This window comes from Microtus oregoni, unplaced genomic scaffold, assembly GCF_018167655.1.
Source record: "Microtus oregoni isolate MIOR12 unplaced genomic scaffold, Mior012 000000F_ref0000247, whole genome shotgun sequence".
NCBI lineage: Eukaryota > Metazoa > Chordata > Mammalia > Rodentia > Cricetidae > Microtus > Microtus oregoni.
In genome coordinates this window covers 14,406,316-14,430,770 of record NW_024543059.1, presented here as the reverse complement: position 1 = coordinate 14,430,770, position 24,455 = coordinate 14,406,316, and the positions used below count along the sequence as shown (strand labels likewise).

The 24,455-nt window shown below is 47.1% G+C and overlaps 1 protein-coding gene across 2 annotated transcripts in view; it reads right to left on the bottom strand.

Moving 5' to 3' along the window:
* Window positions 1–22,670, bottom strand: part of Crtc3 (CREB regulated transcription coactivator 3) — a 108,873-nt gene extending 86,203 nt beyond the window's left edge. For both annotated transcript variants that reach the window (XM_041648455.1, XM_041648464.1), the window contains exons 1-2: window positions 22,348–22,670; window positions 11,823–11,921 (exon numbers count right to left, since the gene is read on the bottom strand). In XM_041648455.1, coding sequence (XP_041504389.1) covers window positions 11,823–11,921; window positions 22,348–22,479 — 231 coding nt within the window. In that variant the 5' untranslated portion in view covers window positions 22,480–22,670. The remainder of the gene's footprint in view (window positions 1–11,822; window positions 11,922–22,347) is intronic.
* Between the last annotated feature and the right edge of the window lie 1,785 nt (window positions 22,671–24,455).

The window sequence follows — 24,455 nt, the reverse complement described above, 5'->3', positions numbered from 1 at the left end:
ACTTGTGATCCTCCTGCTTCTCTCTCCTGAACGCTTGGATTAAAGGTGTGTACCATCACACTTTACTTATGCAGTGCTGGGGATCAAACCCGGGGCTTCATGGATGTACGACAAGCACTGTGCCAATGAGCTGCATCCCAAGCCCCTCAAGCATCTGTACATTGCTGATCCCTCACTGCAGGAGCAAACAGGATCGAATGGAAGGGCAGAATGCACACGGCACTGCCCCGTTCCCATAGATACAGATGTTCCTAATTCATGCTGGGGCCAATGCTTCCTTGCTCCTTCTATAATTTCAAACAAAAGCTTAATTCCAGACTACTAGAGATTCATGAGCTGTCTACTTTTCTCTCTTATTCTCTAAGACTCTTATTCAACACATATGGATAGATAAAAAGAAAGAAAAAAGGCACAATTCAAATTTGTATTAAAATATGACAACCATATCCTTGGTCACAGTTCCTATTTTGGGACAGATGCACATTCCACAAGCATTAAGTAAGTCACTAACTTTCTGGGCTTCTCGCTATTCCCTTCAGCAGAAAAGAACACGCTGCTGAAAGTAAAAATCAAAGGCAAACATCGAGCAAAACAGAGAGAAATCCCAGCTGCAAAGTGCATTTGGGTTGCGAGGGACAGACTCCCACACAGAACTTAGAAACAAGGTCACTCTCTGCAAAAGAAATTAAGACACGACATAATAATATTAGCAACCCGTGGGAGTCTTTCCTGGGAATCATTCATACTAAAGTGACCCGAAAAGTGGTCTTCTAAATCTCTCGCAGAGACTCAAGGTCACTGCCTACCTCATCCCCTCCAACAACACTGGACGAAGCAGTGTTGTTTCGGGGCTGGCAGAGAGCACCCAGGGCTCAAAAGCAGGGCTGGCCACGAAGCTTTATGACCCTGGGAACAAAATTCTTTCTCACTTTAGGTTTTGAGCAGATGACTCTGCCACAAAGGCCACCAACTACAATGAGTGAACACACACAAACAGAATTTAGCTAGCAGCTTTGGAAGTAATCTGTTATCTTTACACGCTAGTTCTCTTAACACACACCAGTTCCCAAATGCGAGGTCAATGCCTCCTGCTTCCTACGGTTTCAGTTTACCTTACACAACAATTATTAGACTCACACCCCACAAACGGACTTAGAGAGGCAGAGAAAATGCCCACAGCACAGACTCAGATGGTAAGTCAGCCCACACTCCTCCCCGCAGAACAGCTCAGCCTAAGCAGCACCCAAACAAACAGCAGTGAGAGCAAGCCATAGGAAAACTGCAAAAGCATAAAGTCTGAAAGTGAGAGCTGGTCAGGGGACGTGAGGAGTCAGAAGCCAAGCCAGAGATACAGAGGGGATTTTAAAATGCTACAGAGAACTGCTGGGTGGTCTCCACGGATGCTGCCTGAGACTCTAAGGCCATTGTGGGTGGAAGCAGGAAAGCCCTCCTTCATGAGGAGAAGCAGAGCCAGAGATTTGGGACTAGAACTAATGGGACCACAACGGTTGGGGTGGGGGCTGTCTTACTCATTTCCATGTTTCCTAGAGTCTATATTGGGCCTGCCACACAGTAGGTATTTAAGAAACATTTGCCAAATGAGGCCATAGCTCTGTGGTAGAGGCTGTAGGTTCAATTCCTAGTACCACCAAACAAACTAGCAAAGAACAGACACTATGCCAGGCATGGTGGTGGCACAAGCTTTTAATCAAAGCTCTCTGGAGGAGGCAGGAAGATCTATCTCTGTGAGTCTGAGGCCCGCCTGATCTATATAGTGGAAATAATTCAGGACACCCAGGGCTACACAGTGAAACTTTTGTCTCAAAAAAAAAAAAAAAAAAAAGAAAGAAAGAAGAAAAAAAGAAAAGAAAGAAATGTTTGCCAAGTGTATTTCTTTGGAATGAAGGAAAAAAGTAGTTAACTCTCTCAGAAGAGGGAAGGGGCGGAACAGGAAGCCCTCACAGACCAGTCAGTCAGTCTGTGCACACAGTAGGAAGAAGAAGAGCTCCAATGACTATGGTGTAGTGTTCTGCCAGGCTGAGCTTGCAGGAACCCTTGCTTCAGATCTATGTACCTGAGAGTGGTTAAGCGAAGGCTACCTGTCAGCGGTGCCGTCCCTGGGCAGGGGTCCTGACAGTGTCAGAAAGGGAAAGTGAGAAAGCTTAGGAGCAGCCCAGTAAGCAGCATCCTCCACGGGGCTTCAGCTCGCGCCTCCAGGTCCCTGACTGGAGTTCCTGTCTTGGCTTCCCTCAATAAACTGTGACCCGGAATTAGGCTAGCCAAATAAACCCTTTCCTCCCCAAGTTGATTTTGTTTGTGGAACCTTATCACAGCATAGAGACCAAACCAAGGCAACCCTCTTCCCAGTCTCGGGACCCCGAGGAGGGCAAAGGCTGGAGAACTGAGAGGTCAGCTTCCACCTGGAAAGCCAGGGTGCTCTACTGCTGCGGGGTGCTACATTCACGCCATTTACGCTACTACTCTGGCATGCAGAAACACAAGTTCCCAAGGCTGGCGTGTAATGGGTTTTCCAACGCTGCCTAAGAGGATAAGGGGACGATGGAGAAGCACTCCTGTTCTGTCTTCTGGACATAGTACCAAGTCACTACCAGGTCTTCTGCTATTTTCTTTTTTTTTTTTTTAAAAAACCATATTCTTTTTTTTATATTTATTTATTTATTATGTATACAATATTCTGTCTGTCTGCCGACCAGAAGAGGGCACCAGACGTCACTACAGATGGTTGTGAGCCACCATGTGGTTGCTGGGAATTGAACTCAGGACCTTTGGAAGAGTAGGCAATGCTCTTAACCACTGAGCCATCTCTCCAGCCCCTTCTGCTATTTTCTTTTAGACATACTTTACAAACCAGAAAACCAGATTAAAAAATCAAGAGAATCATTTTCTTTTGCAAGAGTGGGAGGTGTTTTTCAAGTACGCTGTGGTGCATGTATGTGATAAGCCCCGTGAGAAACTAAATAATACTTTAGAGGACTGTCTAAACACAGGGAGCATTGTTCACAACAGAAAGAAGAGAAGGTATAAAATTTTCATGCACTATGATAATTATTTGTTAAGAATGCTTATCACTAAAGCTACAGAGAAACCCTGTCTCAAAAAAAAAAAAAGAATGCTTATCACAGCAAAGCTATTGGAAAAAATCAAGTACAAAGAAAGATATTATCTGCTTCTATAAACAGCAACTATCACATTTAAAATCAGGAAAAATATTTTTAAATTTTTTCTATGAATATCTAAAAATATATTTTCCTTTTAAAAATAAATTACATATATATGCATATATGTATTTCAGTAATAATAAACTATATATATATATACACACATACATATATATACTTTGGTAGTGACTATAATTTATTTATGGGACTCAACCCCAAGGAGATTCTGTACAAATTAATAGTCTATGTAAAGAATTTAATCCAGTATCTGGCACACAGTGTGAGCTCAATATATGCTTCTGCAGGTTTTGTCAGTCAGTCTGTTTTCTTGCTTTTCTGTTTTGTTTTTCTTTTCTTTTCTTTGGATTTTAAGACAGGGTTTATATTCCTTGGCTGTCCTGGAACTTGTTCTGTAAACCAAGTTGGCCTCAAACTCACTGAGATCCACCTGCCTCTACCTCCCAAGTGGTGGGATTAAGTGTGTGCTACCACTGCTCCGCTTACTTTCCTTTTTCTTAGAGCCCTATGGAATTAAGGAAGGAAACCGTGAAGGAAGCCCACTGAGACTGAACTACAGGCAAAGCCGTGGTCTCTAACCCTTGCTATGCAAACTCTGGCTTCATTACAGCCACAGGTACTGACAGTGAGCCTCAGTAAAGACACCCTTTTGTCTTCCTCCCTGAAAGCCTTTGCCACCATGCAACAAGGGGTTTCTCACTAGGCAACCAGACCGTTCTCAAACTCAGTCTGAATTTAGGAACCTTCAGTTTATAAACACAATGACACAATTTTGTTACAATGTAGAGTCTCTGGTGATGCGATTAGCAGCTGGTTTGGGTGATACAATTTGAAAGGGTAGACATGTTATATGGAGGCTACAAAAAGCTACACTGACACTCCAAAAGCCCAGTGTAAACACACGGGAACCTCTAGTCCCTTGCCCTGTGGTTCCTAATAAGCAGAACACACAGCCAACAGGGGCCCAGGCTGTGGTTCAGAATGCACGGTGACAGTGAAAGAATTACTCCTCCTCTAACCAAAAGGGGCAACCCTGGTCTCAAAGGTTTTGCCACTTCCTCCTCACAAGCCTGCAGTGTGCATGTGCCAGTCTCACCAGTAGACAGCTTTGACTGACAGCCCACCCCATACTAAGGACTATCAGAAGGGTCTTGAATGTCATGCTTTGGTTGAATCAGATAACAATCTGTGTCCCCTGTGAGGGGCCGCTGGAGTACGAATGTGCTTTCAGATTGACCCTGGGATAAAGAACTGGCCTTTAGCCATATTAAAACAGCACTCTGTTGACCATCCAGTGATATAGTAAGAAACAAGCAAAATCACAGGTTGTGCTTGGTGTGGAGGTACAACCTGTAATTCAGCACCCAGGAGACTGAATCAAGAGAACAGAGTTCAAATCAAGCCTGAAGCTACATAGTGGGTTGGAGGCTAGCCTGGGCTATATAGATACAAGTCCCAAAACAAAACATAATCATGAATGGACAGGAGGAGGAACAGATTAAAGGATTTACTGGACCTCATAGTGACTATAACTACTAAAAACACTGTATAACTGAACAGTTCTGAGAGTAGAGTCATGCACAAAGTGATAAGGTTATGAGGCCGTATGGACGCTAATTAGCTTGATGTAGTTATTCCCCATGTACCAAAACATATTGTAACCACTGAACATTCAGTGAAGAATGCCTAACCAGCATGTTTACACCCCAAATTCAATCCCCAGCAGAGGAAAAAGAAAAAGGTGGCATATTATGCATACATTTTTATTTGTTAATTTAAAATAGAATAAAGGAAAATATATAAGGACGAGGACTGTGTGTAAGTAGGTGATTATAAGCAACTCAATTAAAATCTGTGTTTCTGCAGGATTTGGAACGGAAGCCACACCCAAGAATAAAGACTCCATATTTTCAAGATGTCCCCATCTCCCCAGCCTGAAATCCTGGCACTAGAGAAGCTGAGGAGCACTCTAGATCAAGGCCAGCCTGGGCTACAAAGTGAGACCTTGTCTATAAAAACAACAGTAATAATAGCTGTTGTTATCAGAAAGAGGAAGGAGAGAAGACAAAAGGGGAATGTTGGAGGAAGGAAGTGGAGAAAGGGAGGAGAGGAAGGAGAAGGAGTAAAGGGGTAGGAGGAAGGGAGGAGGAAGAAGAGGAGGATGAAGAAGAGGGGAGGAGGGGACCGCAGCAGCAGCAAGTCAACTAAGCACATGAAAGGATGCTCAAGCAGGACACGAGCATTCCCAGCATTCAGGTTGTAGAAGCAGGCAGATCCCTGAGTTTGAGGCTAGCCTGGTCTACACAGTGCATTCCAGGCTAGCCAAGGCTACATTATTAGTTATTAGGGAAGTGCAGACTGAAGACACAATGAGACGCCGAAGCTTTCTCTACGGAAAGAGCACATCTAGCAGCATGGCTTTGGGGAGGAGGGGGTGGGAAAGCTGGAACCCTGTGCACTATAGCAAGAATACAAACCGGAGCGGCTGCTCTAGAACACAGGCAGTTCCTGAGACCTACATATGACCTAGCAACCCCAGTTCTGAGTTCATACCTAAGACAACTGAGAACAGGTTCTTAAAGCGGGCGTGAGGCACACATCTGCAATCCCAATACTTGGGAGGCAGAGGCAGGAGGATTAGAAATTCACTGTTATCTTCAGCTACGAGCCAGTTTGAGGCCAGCCTAGGCTACCTGAGCCCCGTCACAAAACAGGAAGCAGCAGGCACTTGAGCTATCTGCTCACCACAGCACATTTACAGTAGCGGAATGTGCCGCAGCCAAGACGCAGAGCAAAGCAATGTCCACCAGATGAGCAGATAAACAACTGTGGTATGCACATACAATAGAATATTATTCACCCTTAAAAGGGAAGGAAATCCTGTCACAATATGGATGAAACTTGAGGAAATTATGTGAGGCGAAACAGCTTAGTCACAAAAAGGCACACAGTGTGTTGGATCACGGAGAGCAGAGGGTGGCTGCCAGGCTGGGAAAGCGAAAACAGAAATGTTTTCTCAATGAGTACCAAGTTCCAGTTTTGTGAGGTGAAAAAGTCCTGGAGACTGGCTGTACAAGCCTATGAATGTTCTTAATGCCATTGAATTGTATAGTAAGTATTAAGATGGCAAATTTGTGTGTGTTTGTGTGTGTGACTGGTTGGTTTTCTGTTTGTTTGGTTGGTTTTTGTGGGGTTTTTTTGGGATGTCTTACTATACCTCCCCACCTGGCCTAGCCTACCCTCAAACTCACAGAGATCCACTTGCCTGTGCTACCTAGCTGCAGGGACTAAAAGCACATGCTGCCACACCTGGCTGGTGTTTTGTTTTTTAAGCCTGAAATGCCAAGTGCTAGAGAAGATCCGGGGCCATTGGAATGCTTACACCTTGCTGACAGGAGTGTGACACCGTAGAGCAGCTGTGGAAACCAGATAACCTCCTAAAAAAGTAAAGTAGGGGCTGGCGTATGGACTGTGGTAAAGGACTTGGTCAGCATGCTCAAAAGCCAAGTCCAGTCCCCTGCATCAGAAATACAGGGACAGAGCGGGAGAAAGATCAACTTAGCGCATGATCCACCAGGCCCAGTAGGGCATTCACACAAGAGCACAGCTGCACACACAGCTGGATGCCGTGGACCTGTAATTTCAGCATTCAGGAGGCTGAGGCAGGAGGACTGCTCCAAGTTAGAGGCCACTCTAACAGTGTTTTTCTAGGCCAACCTGGGTAGTAGGATAAGAACATCGTCTCAAAAGAAGGGAGAAAGAAAAAGAGGAAGGGGGAAAATGAAAGAAAAAAAAGCAGGATCTTCGCACATCATTCATCAGTTCAGGTGGTGGTCACACTAGAGTAACACGGCCCGACATCCAAGCCTGGTGTCGTTACAAGAGTGGGGAGAAGGGGTTAAGTCACACATACATGGGAAGGTCACATGACAACAAAGCCACAGAGGGCAGTTACAGCACTACACAAAGAGCCAGGGAACATTCAGTGGGAGCGCGGCCCTGATGATCCGTGATTTCACACTCCCGACTAAGACCTGTGAGAAAGTGACTTCCTGCTGGTGTAAGCCACAGGGGGGTGGCACTTTGTCCCAGCATACAGGAACACGAGCGCGTGCTACTGTGGCGGACTTCTCGACCGGCGAGGAAGAACGACCACCACATCAGGATTCCACTCAGATCACGCTTTTACTGGAGTGCCCTTGATTGATGGGGAGCAGGGAACAAGAGGGCGGAAGACAAGGGACAGGGAGCGAAGGGGAGAGGCAGCAGGAAGCGAAGGGACCAGGGTGCACTTAGGCAGCCGCTTAAATAGGGAATTGGCACACGGGTCGCCCTGTGATTGGCTGCCACCAACAGCTGACACCAGACCGCATCGGGATAGGCTCAAGGATCCTCATCCACCACGCATGCGGGAAGCAGGGACGCGCAGCTCTCAAAGCCATAGCCAAATATGGAGTTGTTTATAACCAACAAGACAGGATGTCGGCGCCATCTTGTAATGGCGATCCCGTCTGGCTCACTACATGCTACAACACGGATGGGGCTCCAGTGTGACCGGTTAAAGGCAACCCAGAGCCAGAAGACCACATCCTTTGGATTCCATTCACAGGCTACTCTGTGGGGACCACGGAAAGTAACCACCAAGGGACACAGCCACTCTGTGTGAGGAAACCATCCAACACCTCAGTGGTTGTTATGGTGGTTCCATGACATAGAGCTATCTTTCTAAAGACTCAGTTACATCTCAAAAAAAGTATCAGAAGAAAACCTATGCCCCAAGACCTGTTTTTACATCAATTTGTTATAGAATTTGCTATTTGGAAGAAGGTTCCTACTAACCTAATGAGTGATCATACAGTCATCAAAATAAAAGTAACAGTTACAGATCATAACCCACTCAGCAAAATGGGAATTTTTTAAATCACACACAGATATACTATAAATATATGTCAATAAATATATTTATATGTATTTGTTTTATGCATGTGTGTTTATAAGGCAAAGTTTGATGCAGTTTAGTAAAGACTTAAGGTAGCTGGGTAAGAACAGTCAGGGTTCATTACAAAGGAGAAAGAGCAGCTTCAGAGCAGGAACCCTGAAAGACCAACTGAGCTGGTAAGGGCACAGCCACAGTCACAGGACAAACTGGAATCACATGCCTGATGGGATCCAACCGTCACTTCTGAGCGATTCCTACAGATTCACCATCTGAGAAGCCCTGGGTTCAATCCCAAGCCCCAGAAGTGTTAAAAGACAGCTGCACTACAAAATAATTGCCTGTGACCATCAACAAGGTCAGGTCACAAAAGTCAAAAATGTTTTTTAGGGTTCTCTCAAGGCAGGGTCTCACTAATCCCAGCTGGCCTCAAACTTACTCTATAGTCAAGGATGACTTTGAACTTGTAATCCTCCTGCTCATGTTGTTCTGGAAACCCAGGCCAGGGCCTTGTGTATGCAGTCAGGTGCTCGACCAACTAAGCTGCATCCCAAATTAGTGCATGGAGACCAGACCTCTAAGTCCAACACTTAGAGGCCAAGGCAGGAGGATAGAGACAAGAGGACAGAGAGCTGGACGCCAGTCTGGGCTATATGCCAAAAAGCAAATAGAAACACATTTTATACGTGTGTGTAGACACACGCGGTTGTGGGTGGGGGTGCAGGCGTAGGTGAAGGCCTGGAGCTGACCCTGGTGTCTGCCTCAGTTGTACTCCACTGAGGCTGGGTCTCTGCTGAGGTGCGAGGACACCAAGCACAGCCAGTGTGGCTAGCCGCCTCTGCTTCCTCAGTGCCGTCATTTCTGGTGGCTGCCACACGTGCCCAGCTTTTCTGCAGGTTCTAGAGATGCCACCTCTAGTGTTCATACTTACAGCAAACGCTTTATCTGCTGTAGTGTCTCCCCAAATCTCAAACAGTAACTTTTAGAAAGATGTATTTATTTTTATGCCTACATACATGTGCCTGAGTGTATGAATGTGCACCATGTGTTTGCAGGTGCTCACAGAGACCAGAAGAGGAATCAGATCCTCTGGCACTAAACTTCCTGACAGGGTGCCGAGAACTGAACTTGGGTCCTCTGCAAGAGCAGCAGATGCTAAAAAATGTTCTTAATCTGTATGCTTAAATACAGAAATACCAGAGATCCCAGTTTTCTCAAATATTAGCAAAAATGTAACTGGTTGAGCATTCTTAACTTAAAAATCCAGAATCTGGGCTAGGGAATGGCTCAGGGGATAAAGCATTTGCCATGCAATCAGACGACTTGAGCTCAGGCCCTCAGAAGTCACAAATGGCTGTACATGACAGCACACATCTGTGAGCCCAGTACTCCTAGAGAGAAGTAGGAAAAACAGAAGAATCTCCAAAATCTTGCAAGACAGCTAGCCTGGTGTACACAGCAGCAAAAAGACCCTATCTCAAAAAGACAGAGGGTGAGGACTAACAACTGAGGTTGCCCTTTGACCGTCACATGTATGCCATGACAGGCTTGTGCCCATACAAACATACACAACACACACACAGAGTTTTAAAAGCCAGAAATCCAAAATGCTCCACAATACTTAGGGTATCATAAAAACAACGAACTTAGTTTCTCAACAAAGAAGAGTCAGCTTTAACAGGGAAGGGAGGTGGGGCTCAGAAGACAGCTGGGTGAGAACACATTCTCTGCAAGCATGAGAACCTGAGCTCGAACCCCCAACATTTGTGTAAAAAGCTAACAACAGCTTTGGGTGCCATAACCCCAACATTACTGAGCTCACACACATAAACCACACACACACACCACACAGATTACATGCATACCACATATGCACACAAACACAGATACCACTAACATTATACATACCACAAACACACATCACAAAAATAAGATAGAAGGGCATCCGAAGGCATGGAGTTATTATCACAAAGTTTATGTATCACCTCTAACATCAAATCCTAACTTGTTTAATTAAAAATGTCAGGCTTCTAACTTCTCTGTGGGTAGGACATCAAAATAGGTCTAACTCAGATCTTAACTACAGCACCCGACACTATTGTCTGGAACACTAATTCCACATTGTTTTAAGTAAGGCTCTTCTGGTAAATGACTATGGTGCCTAACTCAGCACTAATCTCAGCGCAGTCTGGCCCACCAGCCCAGCGAGGCCGTCATTAGTCACATGAATCTGGTGACAGGCGTAGTTGAGACTGAGACAAGCTTTAAGTGTAAAAAACACAACAGCACAAAACAATATGGGGACTCTCTTATGTTTTCTATGTAGATTATATGTTGTGATGGTATTGTGGTATTTCTTGGGTTAAATAAGTATTCAAATTATTTAAATAAGGCTGGACATGCTGGCACATGCCTATGATCCCAGGTCTTAGAGAGCTACAGTAAGAAAAACAAGAACTTAAGACCACGGCTGAAGATGTAGCTCAGCTGGTGGAGTTTGCCTAGCACAGTATTTTAACAAGTCCTAGGTCCCATTCCCAATAACCCAACAATCCCAGCACTTTGGAAACAGAGGCAGGAGTATGAGAAGTTCAAAGTTATCCTCAGGTACATAGCTTAGCTGCTCAAGACCAGTAAGACCCTATCTCAAAAGAACAAAAACAGAAAGTGGAAGGAAGGAGGGAAGGAGGGAAGGAGGGAAAGAAGGAAGGAAGGAAGGAAGGAAGGAAAGAAGGAAGGAAGGAAGGAGAGAGGAAAGGAGGGAAGCAGAGAGGGAAGGAGGAAGAAAGGAAGAAAAGAAGAAAAGGAAGAAAGAAAAGAGAAAGGAAGAAAACAGAACAACAAGCCAGATGTTGTGAGATACCTGTATTCTCAGCACTCAGGAGGCACAGGCAGGAGGAATGGACAATCTGAAGCCGCCTTGGTCTACACAGCAAGTTCAGAGCAGCCAGAGCTGTACAGATCGTATCTCAGAAACCCTAGCGATGGCCAGCAAGAGCACTTGATGACTGAGTTCTATTCAGAGCATGGTAAGAGACAGCTGACCCTTGAAAGCTGTCCTCTGAAGCTGGGCATGGTGGCGCACACCTTTAATCCCAGTGTTCAGGAAGCAGAAGCCGGTGGATCTCTAAGTTCAAGGCCAGCCTGGTGTACAAAGTGAGTTCCAGAACAACCATAACTATACAGAGAGACCCTGTCTCAAAAAAATAACAAAGTTTTCCTCTGACCTCCAGACACATGCTGTGGCACAGGCCATGTCTACACACAAACACACATCATACATCCATACAATAACAGTAAGTTTTAAAATAAATCCCTATTGTTTAAATTATATTAAACTTAATTTCACCAGGTTATTTTCCTTTAGTGTGGGTACTAGAAAACGCTAACTTAAACTTGTGGTTCAAGTTAGTTTGGGGTGTTCTGTGTTTTGTTTTCTGGTGACGCTGAGGATGGGACCCAGGGCCCGGTACATGCTAAACCAGTTCTCTTCACACATTTCAAGCGGATGCTCGGCCTCTGACTGCTGTGAAGTCACACCACCTCCACCGGCAGTCACCATGAAAGAACGCACTTTCCCAGAAGGCTGAGCTGCACTTGGGCCCAGGCTCTTCTCCAAAGAGCTAATCTTCCTGGGGCTTATCTCTGTCTCTGTACACACCCTTCACAAAAGCAGGCGAGTGGGGTACCTGGAACTCGGGGGTGCTGTTCCGCAGCTGGCTCACGTTAGGCAGGGATCCCCCGTGGTACTGGGTCAGGCGCAGCTGCTGAAGCTTCTGAAACTGAACCTGGAAACAGAGAGATTTCAAGAAGGTTCAGCAAAATCTGAAAGAGACATCCAAGCACAGTGTTTTGTAGAACGCTTCAAAAAAGAAGTCCTAGTTTTGATTTCCTTTTCTATTTAAATGACCATCATCTTCAGGTTTCCAGAGCTCTCTGGGGTCTGTTTCCTTTGGGTTTTGTTTGGAGAGATGGATGGTCTCACACAACCTAGGATGGCCTCAGGCTCACTCTGTAGCTCAGGATCCTGATTCTCCTGCCTCTACCTTCTAAGTGGTGATTACTTAGAAGGCGTGCACCACCATAGTCTGGCTTTCTGTTTTTTGGTTTGTTTTTTTTTTTTAATTTCTTTATGAGTTTTAGAAAGAATTTAAGAATATTTCAAAAGTCCTACACACAATGATGGATAGGCATACAGACACAATATTTAACAATAAAAAACATTTCTAAAAGGAAATTAAGCTATCTAAAAATCAGAAACATTGTTTTCCTTTCCTTCTCCACAGACTTCCCGATCCCATGTGCACATGTGTCATATGTGAATGGGGAATCACAGCATAGATATGACTTGTTGGAGGGGTTGTTCACTTGTTCTTTTTTCTTTCTTTCTTACTTTTCTTTTTTTTTTTTTTAAGTCTCATATAGTCAGGTTAGCCTTGAACTCCCAATATCCCCACCCCCACAGCCACATCTCCTTCCCAAGTCCTGGGATAGCAAGTGTGCACCACCACACTCAGCCAAAACAGGTACCATCCTACATGCTTACATCATGAGCCTTTTCTAGACCGTTACACAATTGTGTGTGCATACGTGCGTGTGTATAATTTTTATATTTTCCTGAAACCATCAGAGCTTATCCTAAGGAGTAATTATTAATCTCTAGATACGGACTTACTAAAGGAGGCCATGTCAGGCTGATTAGATAACTTAATAGGTGGGGGAGTTTGTCACGGAGCCTGATGATCTGAGTTTGATCCCCAGGGTCGCATGGTGGAAGGCGAGAACCAACTCCAGCAAGCTGTCCTCTGACCTCCACACATGTGCCACGTATGCATGCGGGCGCACACACACACACGAATTTATAGTAAAAATATTTAATGAAGAGGTCAGGCAAACAGGCATCAAGAAGTATCCTATGGATTTAGCAGTTTCGTTCTTATTTACTTTCAGAGGGCAGTCAACTGTCCCAGTTCTCATGAGCCCTGCTTCTAAAACAATACACTGAGTATTATGTAACCCTCAGCGATTATAGTTCATACAAGGAAGGAGGGTCATAGAGAAATCCCTGAGGCGGATTTCTACCCTTCCTCTAATTTCTACTCTGTCCTCTGCTTACACAATAGAGTATACCAGACCTGAGCCCTTAGGGCAGGCCAGGTGTTGTCCTCAGACACTGGTCCACTTCACCCTGGGATTTCTCCACAGCCCCGCATTTACAGACAGGGGACTCAGATCCAGTGTTCAATGCCCTGCCCAAGGCCAAGCGCAGCTACTTTACACAAAACCCACATCCTATTCCTGCTTTCCATTTCTTCCTGAGTGATCATACTATGTATTATTATTATTTAAAATATCTGATACAGTGTAGGAGCCGGAGCAATGACTCAGTAGTTAAGAAACACATTGCTCTTACAGAGGATCCAGTTTAGACCTCCATCAGGCAGCTCACAAAATCCTGCCATTCTAGATCTCGGGCCTCCGAGAGCACTTCCACACACGTAAACGCGCACAGGTGCACACAGACATAAATTTTAAAATTAATTACCAAAAATTATCTAACACAATGTAAACATTCTGTAAGTGTGGTAGTAAGGAAATTACGACAAAAAATTCAATGATTCTACTACAGAACATTGTGGAGCTACGAATCTCTGATTTATTAACACTCACTAGGAAAGCTTAGATACTGAAAAACTAGAGATGACCAGTGAAACCATCGTCTATCTATCTAACTGCTTCTATGATTACTGAGACAGCCTGGTTCATCACTGCTCCTCCACTACCCTTAGCATCCTAAGTGAACTCCCAGAGGTGATAATATTCCTTAATATAGCATGTATATTCAAAAATAAGTACACATATTTTTTGTAAATTTTAAAGGCATACGAAGTCCTTGGGTGTCTTTAATGTCCTTATACTCACAGTACTTGATTTCTCAAACATGCTGTGTGTAGGGAGACATATTAACTATATGTTATAGATATTAATCAAAACTCAGATCTTATAGTCAAATTTGAAGACTCGGTAAGCTATTTCTGCCTATGAGCCAAGTTTAAGAATAAAACCAGCTTTCCATTTAACATTCTAAATGCACTTGCGAGAAGCATTTAACTGGCAATCCTTGAAATGCTCAGACAAGATTCTTGATTTCCTTGATCTAAAGTCTGTCATTCTTTCTTCAAAGATTCACTCAATCCACTGCTTCATTTACATAAAAACATAATTGTGTGTTAGATACCATGCCAGCCTATGAAGGTACACACGTGCCAACGCTCTTCCCTCCTGAGAGGTCCCACAAAGGCTTCAACCCTTACCCAAAGCCTCGACACTTCAGCCAGACTCAATTACAAATCTAGCTAGGCACCTGCCTTCAACTGTACTTAAGGCCACCGCAAAGGACCCCACCCCACGACTGCCCGCCCTCTGGAGAGCCTGTCTCCAGAGCCTTCAAAGACTGTGTGACACCAGAGTGAGCTCTCATGTGGTTAGCCGAGTCATCCCGTGCCCTTCACAAAGGATATAAGGATAAATATAAAAAATACAATGGTGTTATGTGAACTATAGAGACCTGGCTACTATTTCCGTAGATGGTCTCAGCTACGTCTAAAGACTTTCCTTTATTTTGACACTTTCTTCTTTTGAAATTTTGAATCATTAAACTAGAAAGAAACTTGAGACTGAATTCAACACCTCCGTGCTTCCAGATGATGGGAATAAGGACTCAAGCAGAGCAGACTAAGGCAGAGGTCACAGACTGGCAGCCTACAGGGAGTTCTGACTTGTTCAGTATTTTCTATTTCAGTTTTAGAACTTGGAAGACTGCAAGAACAAACAACACTAGATTTGTGTGTGTGTGTGTATGTGTGTGTGTGTGTGTGTGTGTGCGCGCGCAGGCTCGTGCGTTTTGAATGCATAGTTGTGCATTCGTGTGGGCACAAGTCAGAAAGCAATGGCTAAGAGTTGATCCTCTCCTTCCCCCGTGTGGGTCCTGGAGCCTGGTGGATTCACGTCAGCAGGGCTGCCAGCAAGCACCTTTACTGCACGGGCATTTCACTAGCCCTAAACCATAGCCTTGCATGGCAACACTGCCTGCTCCTCACCCAGGATCTGGATTGTTTGGTTTGTCCCAGACCTCAATAAACCCTGTTATCCACCACTACGGCTAAGGATCAGCTACTATTCGCCACCAATTCCTGGCCCTTCCATCCATCCTCCTTATCTACCTTACACTGAAACTCTCATTAGCAAGACCTGGCCTGAGGTCAAACACTGTGGTAGAATTTCTTCTAACGCCTGTATAAATGAGATAGAATCCGCTCTAATTCTTTTCTGGAAAATTCTCACACTAGCCAACACAATATCCTAATCAAAATCCCAGCAGGGAGCTGGGAGCATAGCTCAGCGGCAGAGCACAGCTCAGGGTACCAATGGACCAGGGCTCAATCTCCAGGACCAAACAAAAATAAAAGTGAAAAATCCCAGCCAAGTCTTGTTTTTATAGATTGACAAGATAATTCTAAAATTTATGAAAGTACAATGACCCAGCTCAGCAGGAGACATTTTTTAAAGATTTATTCTATTTTAATTACGTGTCTATGTGTATGTCTGTGTAGGGGAATGCACACACATGAGTGCAGACACATACAGAGTCTAAAGGATCACTGGGTCCCCTGGGGTCGGAGTTACAGCCAGTTATGAGCTGTGGGTGCTGGGAACCAAACTTGGATCCCCTAAAAAGGGAGCGCATGCTCTTAACCACTGAGCCATTTCTCCAGCCCCCAGAGTAATTTTAAGAAGGGCTAAATTACAAGATTTAAGTTAATAGTTCAAGATCTATTATAAAGCTATAGTACCCAGTGTGCTGTTGTGAAAAAGACCTAGGGTGGAGGTAATGGCTGAGTGGCAGGGCACTGCCTAGCACGTGTGAATGAATCCTTAGCTTCAATCCCAGGAGGAAAGACATCAATAAATGTGACAGAGTGCAAAAACAGACAGACGGACACACATACACACACCCCTCTACTAGGGGAAAAGATCTGACTGCACAGACATCCAGTGTGACTCCCAGATTCAGTCCTCCCCTGCCCTTCCCAGCCTCGTACGGAAACTTTGATAAGCCTCAGTTTACCCGTCTACCAAAAGACGGAAAATCCAGTCAGATAAACCACAAGGCCGTTTTGAAGACTGTCTGCGACAGCAAGGGAAGAGAGCAGTGCCTGCCTGTCACGGAGCCCTGGGATTCGGCCCAACCCTAATCTCTGCAGGCTTCTTCTCTGCTCTTGGCTCAGCAGCCTGACCACTCTGCAGCATACCTACCCATCGCTTGTTTTAACAGAAAGACAAGGCATGGACTGAGCTGGGGGTGCGGCTCAGCGGGGAGAGGGCCCAGCAGGCCTGCATCCCCGGGTACACTCCTTAGTGCTGTATAAACTAGGAACGCTTGCACACACCTGTAATCCTAACGTTCTAGATCTGGGGGGGAGGGGGAGGATCAGGAGTTCAAGGTCATTTTTGACAACACAGTGAGTCTGAGGCCACTATTACAGCTATATGAGACCTTGTCTTAAAAAAAGAAAAACAAAAACGAAACAGAAAACAATGTTTTTTTCCAACTATTCAAGGCAAATCGACACTGGTGCAGAGCTGAGTTTCTCCTAAGGTTTCTCCATACAAGCCGCCCTTCCCAGCCAAGCACCCTGGAGCTTCCAAGTCTCCCTCTCTGTTCCCGTCTCTCCAAGCCTCCCAATCCACTTCCTGCACATGCAGTGGTGACTGATGGCCTGCACGCAACCAGACCAAAGGACATGATGTCCTTATCGGGACAGCAGCACTGACTCCGTGGGTGGACATCCCCTGCTCTGCACAGCAAGCCCACTGGCTTTCCTCCTGACGTCCTAGCCGCCCTTCAGTCTTTGGTGGCACCTCGTCCTCTCTCTCCCCTATAGACGGTAGGGGCTTTGGCTTCTAGGCCCTCTTCACACTTCACTTTATAGCAGGGGACAAATTCGAATCTGATAGAGGGAAGCTAAGTCAGTAAGGCAATCTGAAGCATCATGAGACACGCCACAGAGATGGTGGGGACTGGGGTACGCTGAAGACCACATACATGTTCTATAGCATCACCATAGTCCTGGGACATCACCAGACTATTGCTGTCAGGCTTTCCAAAATATGACGGAAAGGACAGTGAGATGACTCAGCCGGCAAACGCACTCGCTGTCAGGCCTGATGACATGTGTGACCCTCAGGACACATACGTGGAAGAAGAGAAGTGACTCCTACCCATTGTCCTCCGACCTCCACAAGCATGGGCATAGATATACCACCACCACCACCACCCCCATGCAAAGTGAATAATTGTAAAGAGAGGAGCTAAAGAGATTGCTCAGAAGAGCACTTCCTGCTCTTGCAGAGGACAGGTTGGACTCCCAGCACCCACCGGACAGCTCACAACCATCCCTAACTACAGTTCCAGGGGATCCAGCACCCTCGTCTGGTCTTGTGAGCACCAGACACCCATGTGGTTCACTTTCATACATGCAGGCAAAACACTCATATACATAAAATAAAATGTAAATAAATATTTTTAATGGAAAAAGAAAGAAATGAGAGAAGGGTGTTGCTAAGTATTTTCATTTTCCAAAATTCAGAGGCTAGACTTTAATGTACAATCCCAGTGCTTACTGCTGGCCCTCATTAAACAGATACAAGCACACAGACACAGACAGTTACACACACACACACACACACACACACACACACACATATTTTGGATCAAGAAAACAAAATAAAAATATGTCAGAGAGCCAAAACCAGGGTGTGGGTCGTCAGTCTGTAGTTTGTGTGTGTGTGTGTGGAGGGGGTCTTTTCTTTGAGATAGGGTAGGCTGACCTCAAACTTCCTATGTAGCTAACTAAGAATGACTACATTTCTCATCCTCCTGCCTCAACTTCCCAAGTGCTGAGATTCCAGGTTAAGCCACCCCAGCTGGTTTATGCCAGGGACCAAACTCTGGGCTCAACACAGGCACTCGACCACCTGAACTACAACGTCCTCCCTGCAGGATGTGGCCTCTAAACTCTTCCCAAGCCATCAAATTTCCTGTGGCTAAACTCCAAAGAGCCCCAAATTTGTACCAACACCCAGCCTTCCTTCCTGAGCCCCAGGTCCGCACAAACCAATGCCGGCTGGAACATGCTTTCAGTGCCTAGCTCGCAGGTCCCTCAAACTCAGCATCTCTTCCACAGCCACGCCCTGCTCCGGCCAGAGTTTTCTCCCGAAGGACCTGAGGTGCCTGGAGCTTGAAGCTGGGAATCATCTGGACCCTCTCTGCTCACCGTCCTCACTTCTCCAAAGCTCCTCACTCTGTTCACCACCACCACCACCACCACCACACACAGACACACACACACACACACACACACACACACACACACACACACACACACGGCCACTGACCCCCTGCCTGAGTTTACTGTGGCAGCCTTGAGCCGGCTTCTCCACTGTGGCCTCCTAGAGTCTAGCTGCTGCTCTGGAGCTGGAGGGATCCTTTGAAGATGCAAATTAATCCAGGTTCAGCCTCTACCACTGGCCTACTATTGTTCTCGGGATCACTCCCAAATCCCATCTCTACAACCTGATCCCTGTGAAGTCTCCAGCACCTCCCTCTCTTCTAATCCTCCTGCTGGACCTTAGGACTCTGCCTGAAGCACACTCCCCTCCCACACACATATCCCCACCTTCCTTCCCCGTACCCACCGACCCTTCAGGCCATCAGAAGCGGCATGGACTTTCTACCACACATGCCCAGAGCCCCAGCTGCTTCCTTTCTATAACATTCGCCCAGATGGGTCTTTACTTCTTAGAAGTCTTCCTCTCTAGAGCCTAACGTCCACCAGAAGGCTCTGTTGCTTGTCCACTACGGCATCCCAAATAACCATAAAAACCCAGGCACACACTGCAGTCACAGCGTTTGTGAGCACACCAAGGAGACTCTTTACCTGAATCGTACACACACGTCACAAACAGTCCATTAGCACACCGGCAGCACACAACTCACAAACATCACACGGATGAATGAACAACACAGCACTCTTCTCAGTCAGATGCTGCCTCCACTTTCCTCCTCCTCACCAGGCAACCCAGGACCACCACGGACAAATCCTCAAAGTCCTCCCTTCTCAAAACTCTAGCCAGGTGCGGTGGCCTTTGATCCAAGGACTAGGGAGGCTGAGGCCAGAGAAGCTCTAAGTCCGAGGCCAGCCTGGTCTACAGAGCAAGTTCTAGGACAGCCAGGGCTACACAGAGAAGTCCATCCAGTCTTGAAAAACCAAAACCAACCAAACCAAACTTTTCACATTGCTCCCTGTTGAAGCTGAACAACTAAAGCTGGAAAGAAAAAAATTCTCCAAAATCGAGAGCAGTGGCTCTCACCCTTCCCAAGGCTGCGACCCTTTAGTTCCTCATGCTGTGCTGACCCCATCCATAACATATTTCCTTGTTACTTCATACCTGCAATTTTTCTACTGCTATGAACTGTAATGTAAATATCAGATACGAGACCTCTGTGGGGCTGCAACCCAGAGGAGGAGCATCCTACCTACCTGGTTCAAGTTCAACCCTGAAAGACTGAGAATCTGAACTCTGACACTGTGTCGAGAAGAAAGGACACCTAGATCAGTTTCAACGCCTGCCCATCAATCACATGCCTGCTCTAAGCCCCAAGGAAAGACAGTACAGCAGCCGTCCAATGGCCCCCCTATGGACCAAATGGGTTGTTTTCCAAATGAGAAAATAATTCTCACAGTTGAGGTTCTGGGAGTTCTTTATGTTCCATTCCGTGATTTCTTAGAGAAAAATCATCCTTTAAAATGAAAAACAAGAAAAACCTCCGGGGCAAAATCGGTGTTGTCACTTGTGCATGTGACTGGGCAAGGAGAGAACACACGCAGAATTAACGTGCAAATGATTCCCTGTGCCAGGTAAAGGGCAAATGGCATCGTTTGTAGTAATTAGCAGAAAATAGCCATTGGATTAGTCCATAAGCCACAGTTGAACAGGCTTACTAAGTCAACATGTTCACACAGAGAGCCTCAGCTCCCTTCAGCAGACCAACATTTGTCATATGAAATTAAATTTTACTTGAATTTATTGCATTTGTAACCCTGAGTGTATGTCGTACACCTAAATGTTTTGGTTTACAGGTGTATCAAAGCTGTACCCAAAGAACTTCAGACACAGGTTTATGTGTGAACATATACGAGTAAAATCATAATTAAGGGCTGGAGAGATGGCTCAGCGGTCTAGAGCACTGGCTGTTCTTCTAGAGGTCCTGAGTTCAATTCCCAGCACCTACATGGTGGCTCACAATTGTCTATAATGATATCTGGTGCCCTCTCCTAGTGTGCAGGCAGAACACTGTATACATAATAAATAAGTAAATCTTTTTAAAAAATAATTGAATGAACACTAGCGATCTGTGAGGTCTTTTAATGCTTAAAATCTGAACCACTCATGATGGCATACACCTACAAACCCAGCATTTATGATGCCAAAGAAGAAGGATGGCAGGCTAGAAGCCAGCTGGGCTATAGAGTGCCACCTTGTCTCACAAAAATAAAAGCAGTCTGTGCACGACTCACAATCCCACCTCGAAGGATGATTTAAAGGGGCCTCAAAACTCGCATGAGTGGCTGGAACAATGCCAGGTACACAGACACGGTTTGTGCATAACGTATGCCTCCTCTAAACACCACGAAACGGGCCTTACATTAATCCGCGGCTTTTACCCACAAGTTCTCTTCCATGTGTTCTAAGCCTGTCACGCTCAGTCTAACCAGGATCAAGAAAAGTAAAGGCCTGTGGACACCAGTTAGTAAGGAGCAGCGCTGGTCAGGGGCGGGGAAATTTTTTCTTAAAACCTTCTTTATCTATCCTTTTTTCTTTTGCTTCGATGTAGTAGGAATGAAAGCTCAGAAAGTATTTCACTTTTCCCTTAACTACACCAAAAGAAAACATTGCATAAATATGACAAATGGCCCCGGTGTGGGGGGCTGCGACAGTGAGTGGTGCGGATCGCATTATAGCAAAATAAAAATAGAGTTCGTACTCCACTTGAGGGTGGCAACACGAGAATGCAAGATTGCTACCAGGTCTCTCGATTTTTAAAATAAGTAAACTTAGTTTGCATTACAAATTTATATTAGTTCAGTTTGTGTTAAATTTATATTTAAAGAAAAAACTCTCAATTTTAAAACCCTGGCAACAGATTTTTTTTTTTTGAGTTCCGCAACACTATAGTGGACAAAAAAATAGTATGTCTGCAAATCAGGGAGCAGGGAACCAGCCAGTTCGCAATCTGTTCTCACATCTCCTTCCAGCTGCCCACCCCCCAGCACTCAAGCACACCCGTCTGACAGCACTCCTTCAAGGCCGGCACTCAGAATCCTCAAGGCTGCCTGCACACTCACGGTGACCCTCTGCGGTCCCGCACACACCCCTGCTCTCTCTCCATCCTCTGCAGCTCCGCTCCAGTTGTCCAGCCTTCCCAGGCGTTTGTCCCGAATGACTCTTTACTCTTTCCTCTGGGTCCCTCCTCAGTCACCGTCTACGCTAGGCACCCCGTAAACATCTGATGTTGAACAAAAATACACCGGACCACGTAAAGCACCTCCGAGAGGCGAAAAGGGGAAAGTCACAAACTTGTCACGGAATCACATCTTGGTACCAAGGCCCTCTGCCACTCGGGGGCCAGCCGTCTATTCACTCGTGCGTGCACCGAGCTTTCCCCCGGGGAGGATGTGCGACCCTCGGGTCCCCGAGGCCTTCCAGGCGGACAGCCAAGGGCTCGCCGGCGGCGGGTGTCCGGAGCACCAAGAAGCCGCACCGCCCGAACCCGGCGCGCCTCGGTCCCGCCTCGGAGCTGCGTGCGATTTCCTCTCGGGGTCATCTTCCCGCTTAGGCCGCCTGGCCCCGCCGCCCGCCTCCCCCGGCTCGGCCGTTCCCTCCGCCGAGATCCCGAGCCGCCCTCGGTGTCGCCAGGCCGCCCGGAGCCGAGGCCGCAGCCGCCCTGGCCCCGCTCCCCACCGCGGCCCCCGCCCGGCCCCGCCGCCGCCGCCGCCCTCGGCCCGGCGACCTCTCCCCGCCTCGCGGGCCCGCCCTCCCGCCCGTCCTCCCTCCCGCACCGCCCGCGCCGGCCCCGGCCCCGGCCCTCACCCGCGACAGGGTGAGGTCGGTCATGAGCTGCTCGAAGGCCCGCGTCTCCTCGGCCTGCCGCTGCGTGTGCAGCGCGATCTTCTCGCTGAACTTCCGCGGGTTGGCGCTGCCCGAGCCCGGCGAGGCGGCCATGGCGCGCGCCCCGCGCGACCGGGCTCAGCAGATGGCAGGCGCGGGGCCCTGCGGCTCGGCCCACCCGCTCGCTCCGCAGGCCGCCCAAGCCGCCGCCCGAAGCCCGTCCTCCGGCGCGACCCGGCAGAGGAGCCGCCGCGGCCCCAGAGCCCAGCGAGCGGCCGGGAGCGCGCCGAGGTCCGCCCCCACGCGCCGGCCCCGCCCCCGGCGCCCCGGAGCCCGGCCCCCCGCGGTCCCGTCCGGCCTCCCAGCCCCGGAGCCCGCCCCCCGCGGTCCGGACCGTCCTCCCAGCCCTGGAGCCCGGCCTCCCGCGCGCGGATCGAGCACTGAGCCCCCTGTCCCCAGCCCGCTGACCCCCTCACACCTACATCCCGTCAGCAAAGCTAAGCCGCCCCAATGTGTGGGAGCCGCTGGGTACCGCTGCCCTCACCGCCCCAGCTTCGGGATGGCCTTTGGATTTAGGTGACTCGTTGAGAACAGGGTTGTGCCAATACTCCTACCCACTTCAAGCGAGCGTGGTTGAGTTTGCGGGTGCAATCTTATCGACCTCACTTGGAGTTTACCACAGAGTGTACCTGGGGGGACCTCACTGGACCGGCCCGGAGCCTAACAGCTGCCCCCTCCTACCCATTCCGGTTTAGTTTCCTGGTGGCCTTCTGAGGTCACCATCACCACCACCACCAAATCAGCCTAAGCCGGGTTCTCAGTTTCTACCCCTAACTCCTGTTTTACTCCAGCTAGAGACACTATGTTGGTCGCAACAGCCTCTTAACGGCACAGCCCGAGTCCCAGACCCCATTCTTTGTAAATGCCCATGTGGTGTCTTGAAAACCCCAGCCTCAGAAGGCGCCAAGCTCTACGTTCTTTTTTATTTCTCTTTAAGAGTCGTATATTTTTAACAATGTGTGTGGATATGTGCATGTATATGCAGTTGTCCACGGAGTTCAGAAATACCCGATCTCCCTGGACTGGGAACCAAAATTGGCGCATACGCTCAACGTAGAGGTTCTCAACCTTCCTAATGCTGCAACCCTTTACTGCAGTTCCTCATGTTGCGGTGATCCACAACCATAAAATTATTTCCATTGCTACTTCATAGCTGTAATTTTGCCAGTGTTATGAATCATAATGTAAATATCTGATGTACAGGACGTCTGATATGTAACCCCTGTCCTTCAACCCCAAAGGGGCCTCGAACCGCAGGTTGAGAACCATTGTCTTAACGGCTGCGCCATCTCTCCCATCCCTTCAAGTTTGCCTTTTTTAGAAAGCCCGTCTCTTAATCAGGTTTCCCCCTTTTCATCCCAGAAGCTGCTTCCAGCGTAATTGTACACCAAGATGTCCTGGAGAGTGCTTGAGTGTGTCTGTGTTTTATAAATTAGAGCGTATTAGAGACATGCAGAAAAGTAAAGAAAATAACTAATAACGCCCACGCATCTCATGATTAAACCATCAAAACATTTCCACAGGGCCTCGGAATGGTGTTCCCCTGTGGAGCGCTCGTATAACAAGCCCTAGGCCCTTGGTGTGAATCCAGCACTGCCAATAAAATTTAAAAGGCATTTTGGGGCCAGCTCAATGACTCAGCGGGTAAGAGCTTAATGACCCGAGTTTGATCCCTCAAACCGACATGGAAGGAGAGAACCAAGTCCTGAAAATTGGTCTTTGACCCCCCACACTCACTCAGGCTGTGGCTAGCACATACCTGGGCACATGCACAAACATACACAATCCACGTGCACGTGCACACACACATTAACTTTTAAAAAGTCATTTTTCTTTCTACGCTTGGTGTTTATAAAACAAGCCCATCCTCATTCTTCTTTGTGTCCATAAAATACGACTGTGTTCATGTTGACATCTATCACGACTGCTCATTCTTCAAAATTAAGATATAGCCAGGCGATGGTGGCGCACGCCTTTAATCCCAGCACTCGGGAGGCAGAGGCAGGCGGATCTCTGTGAGTTTGAGACCA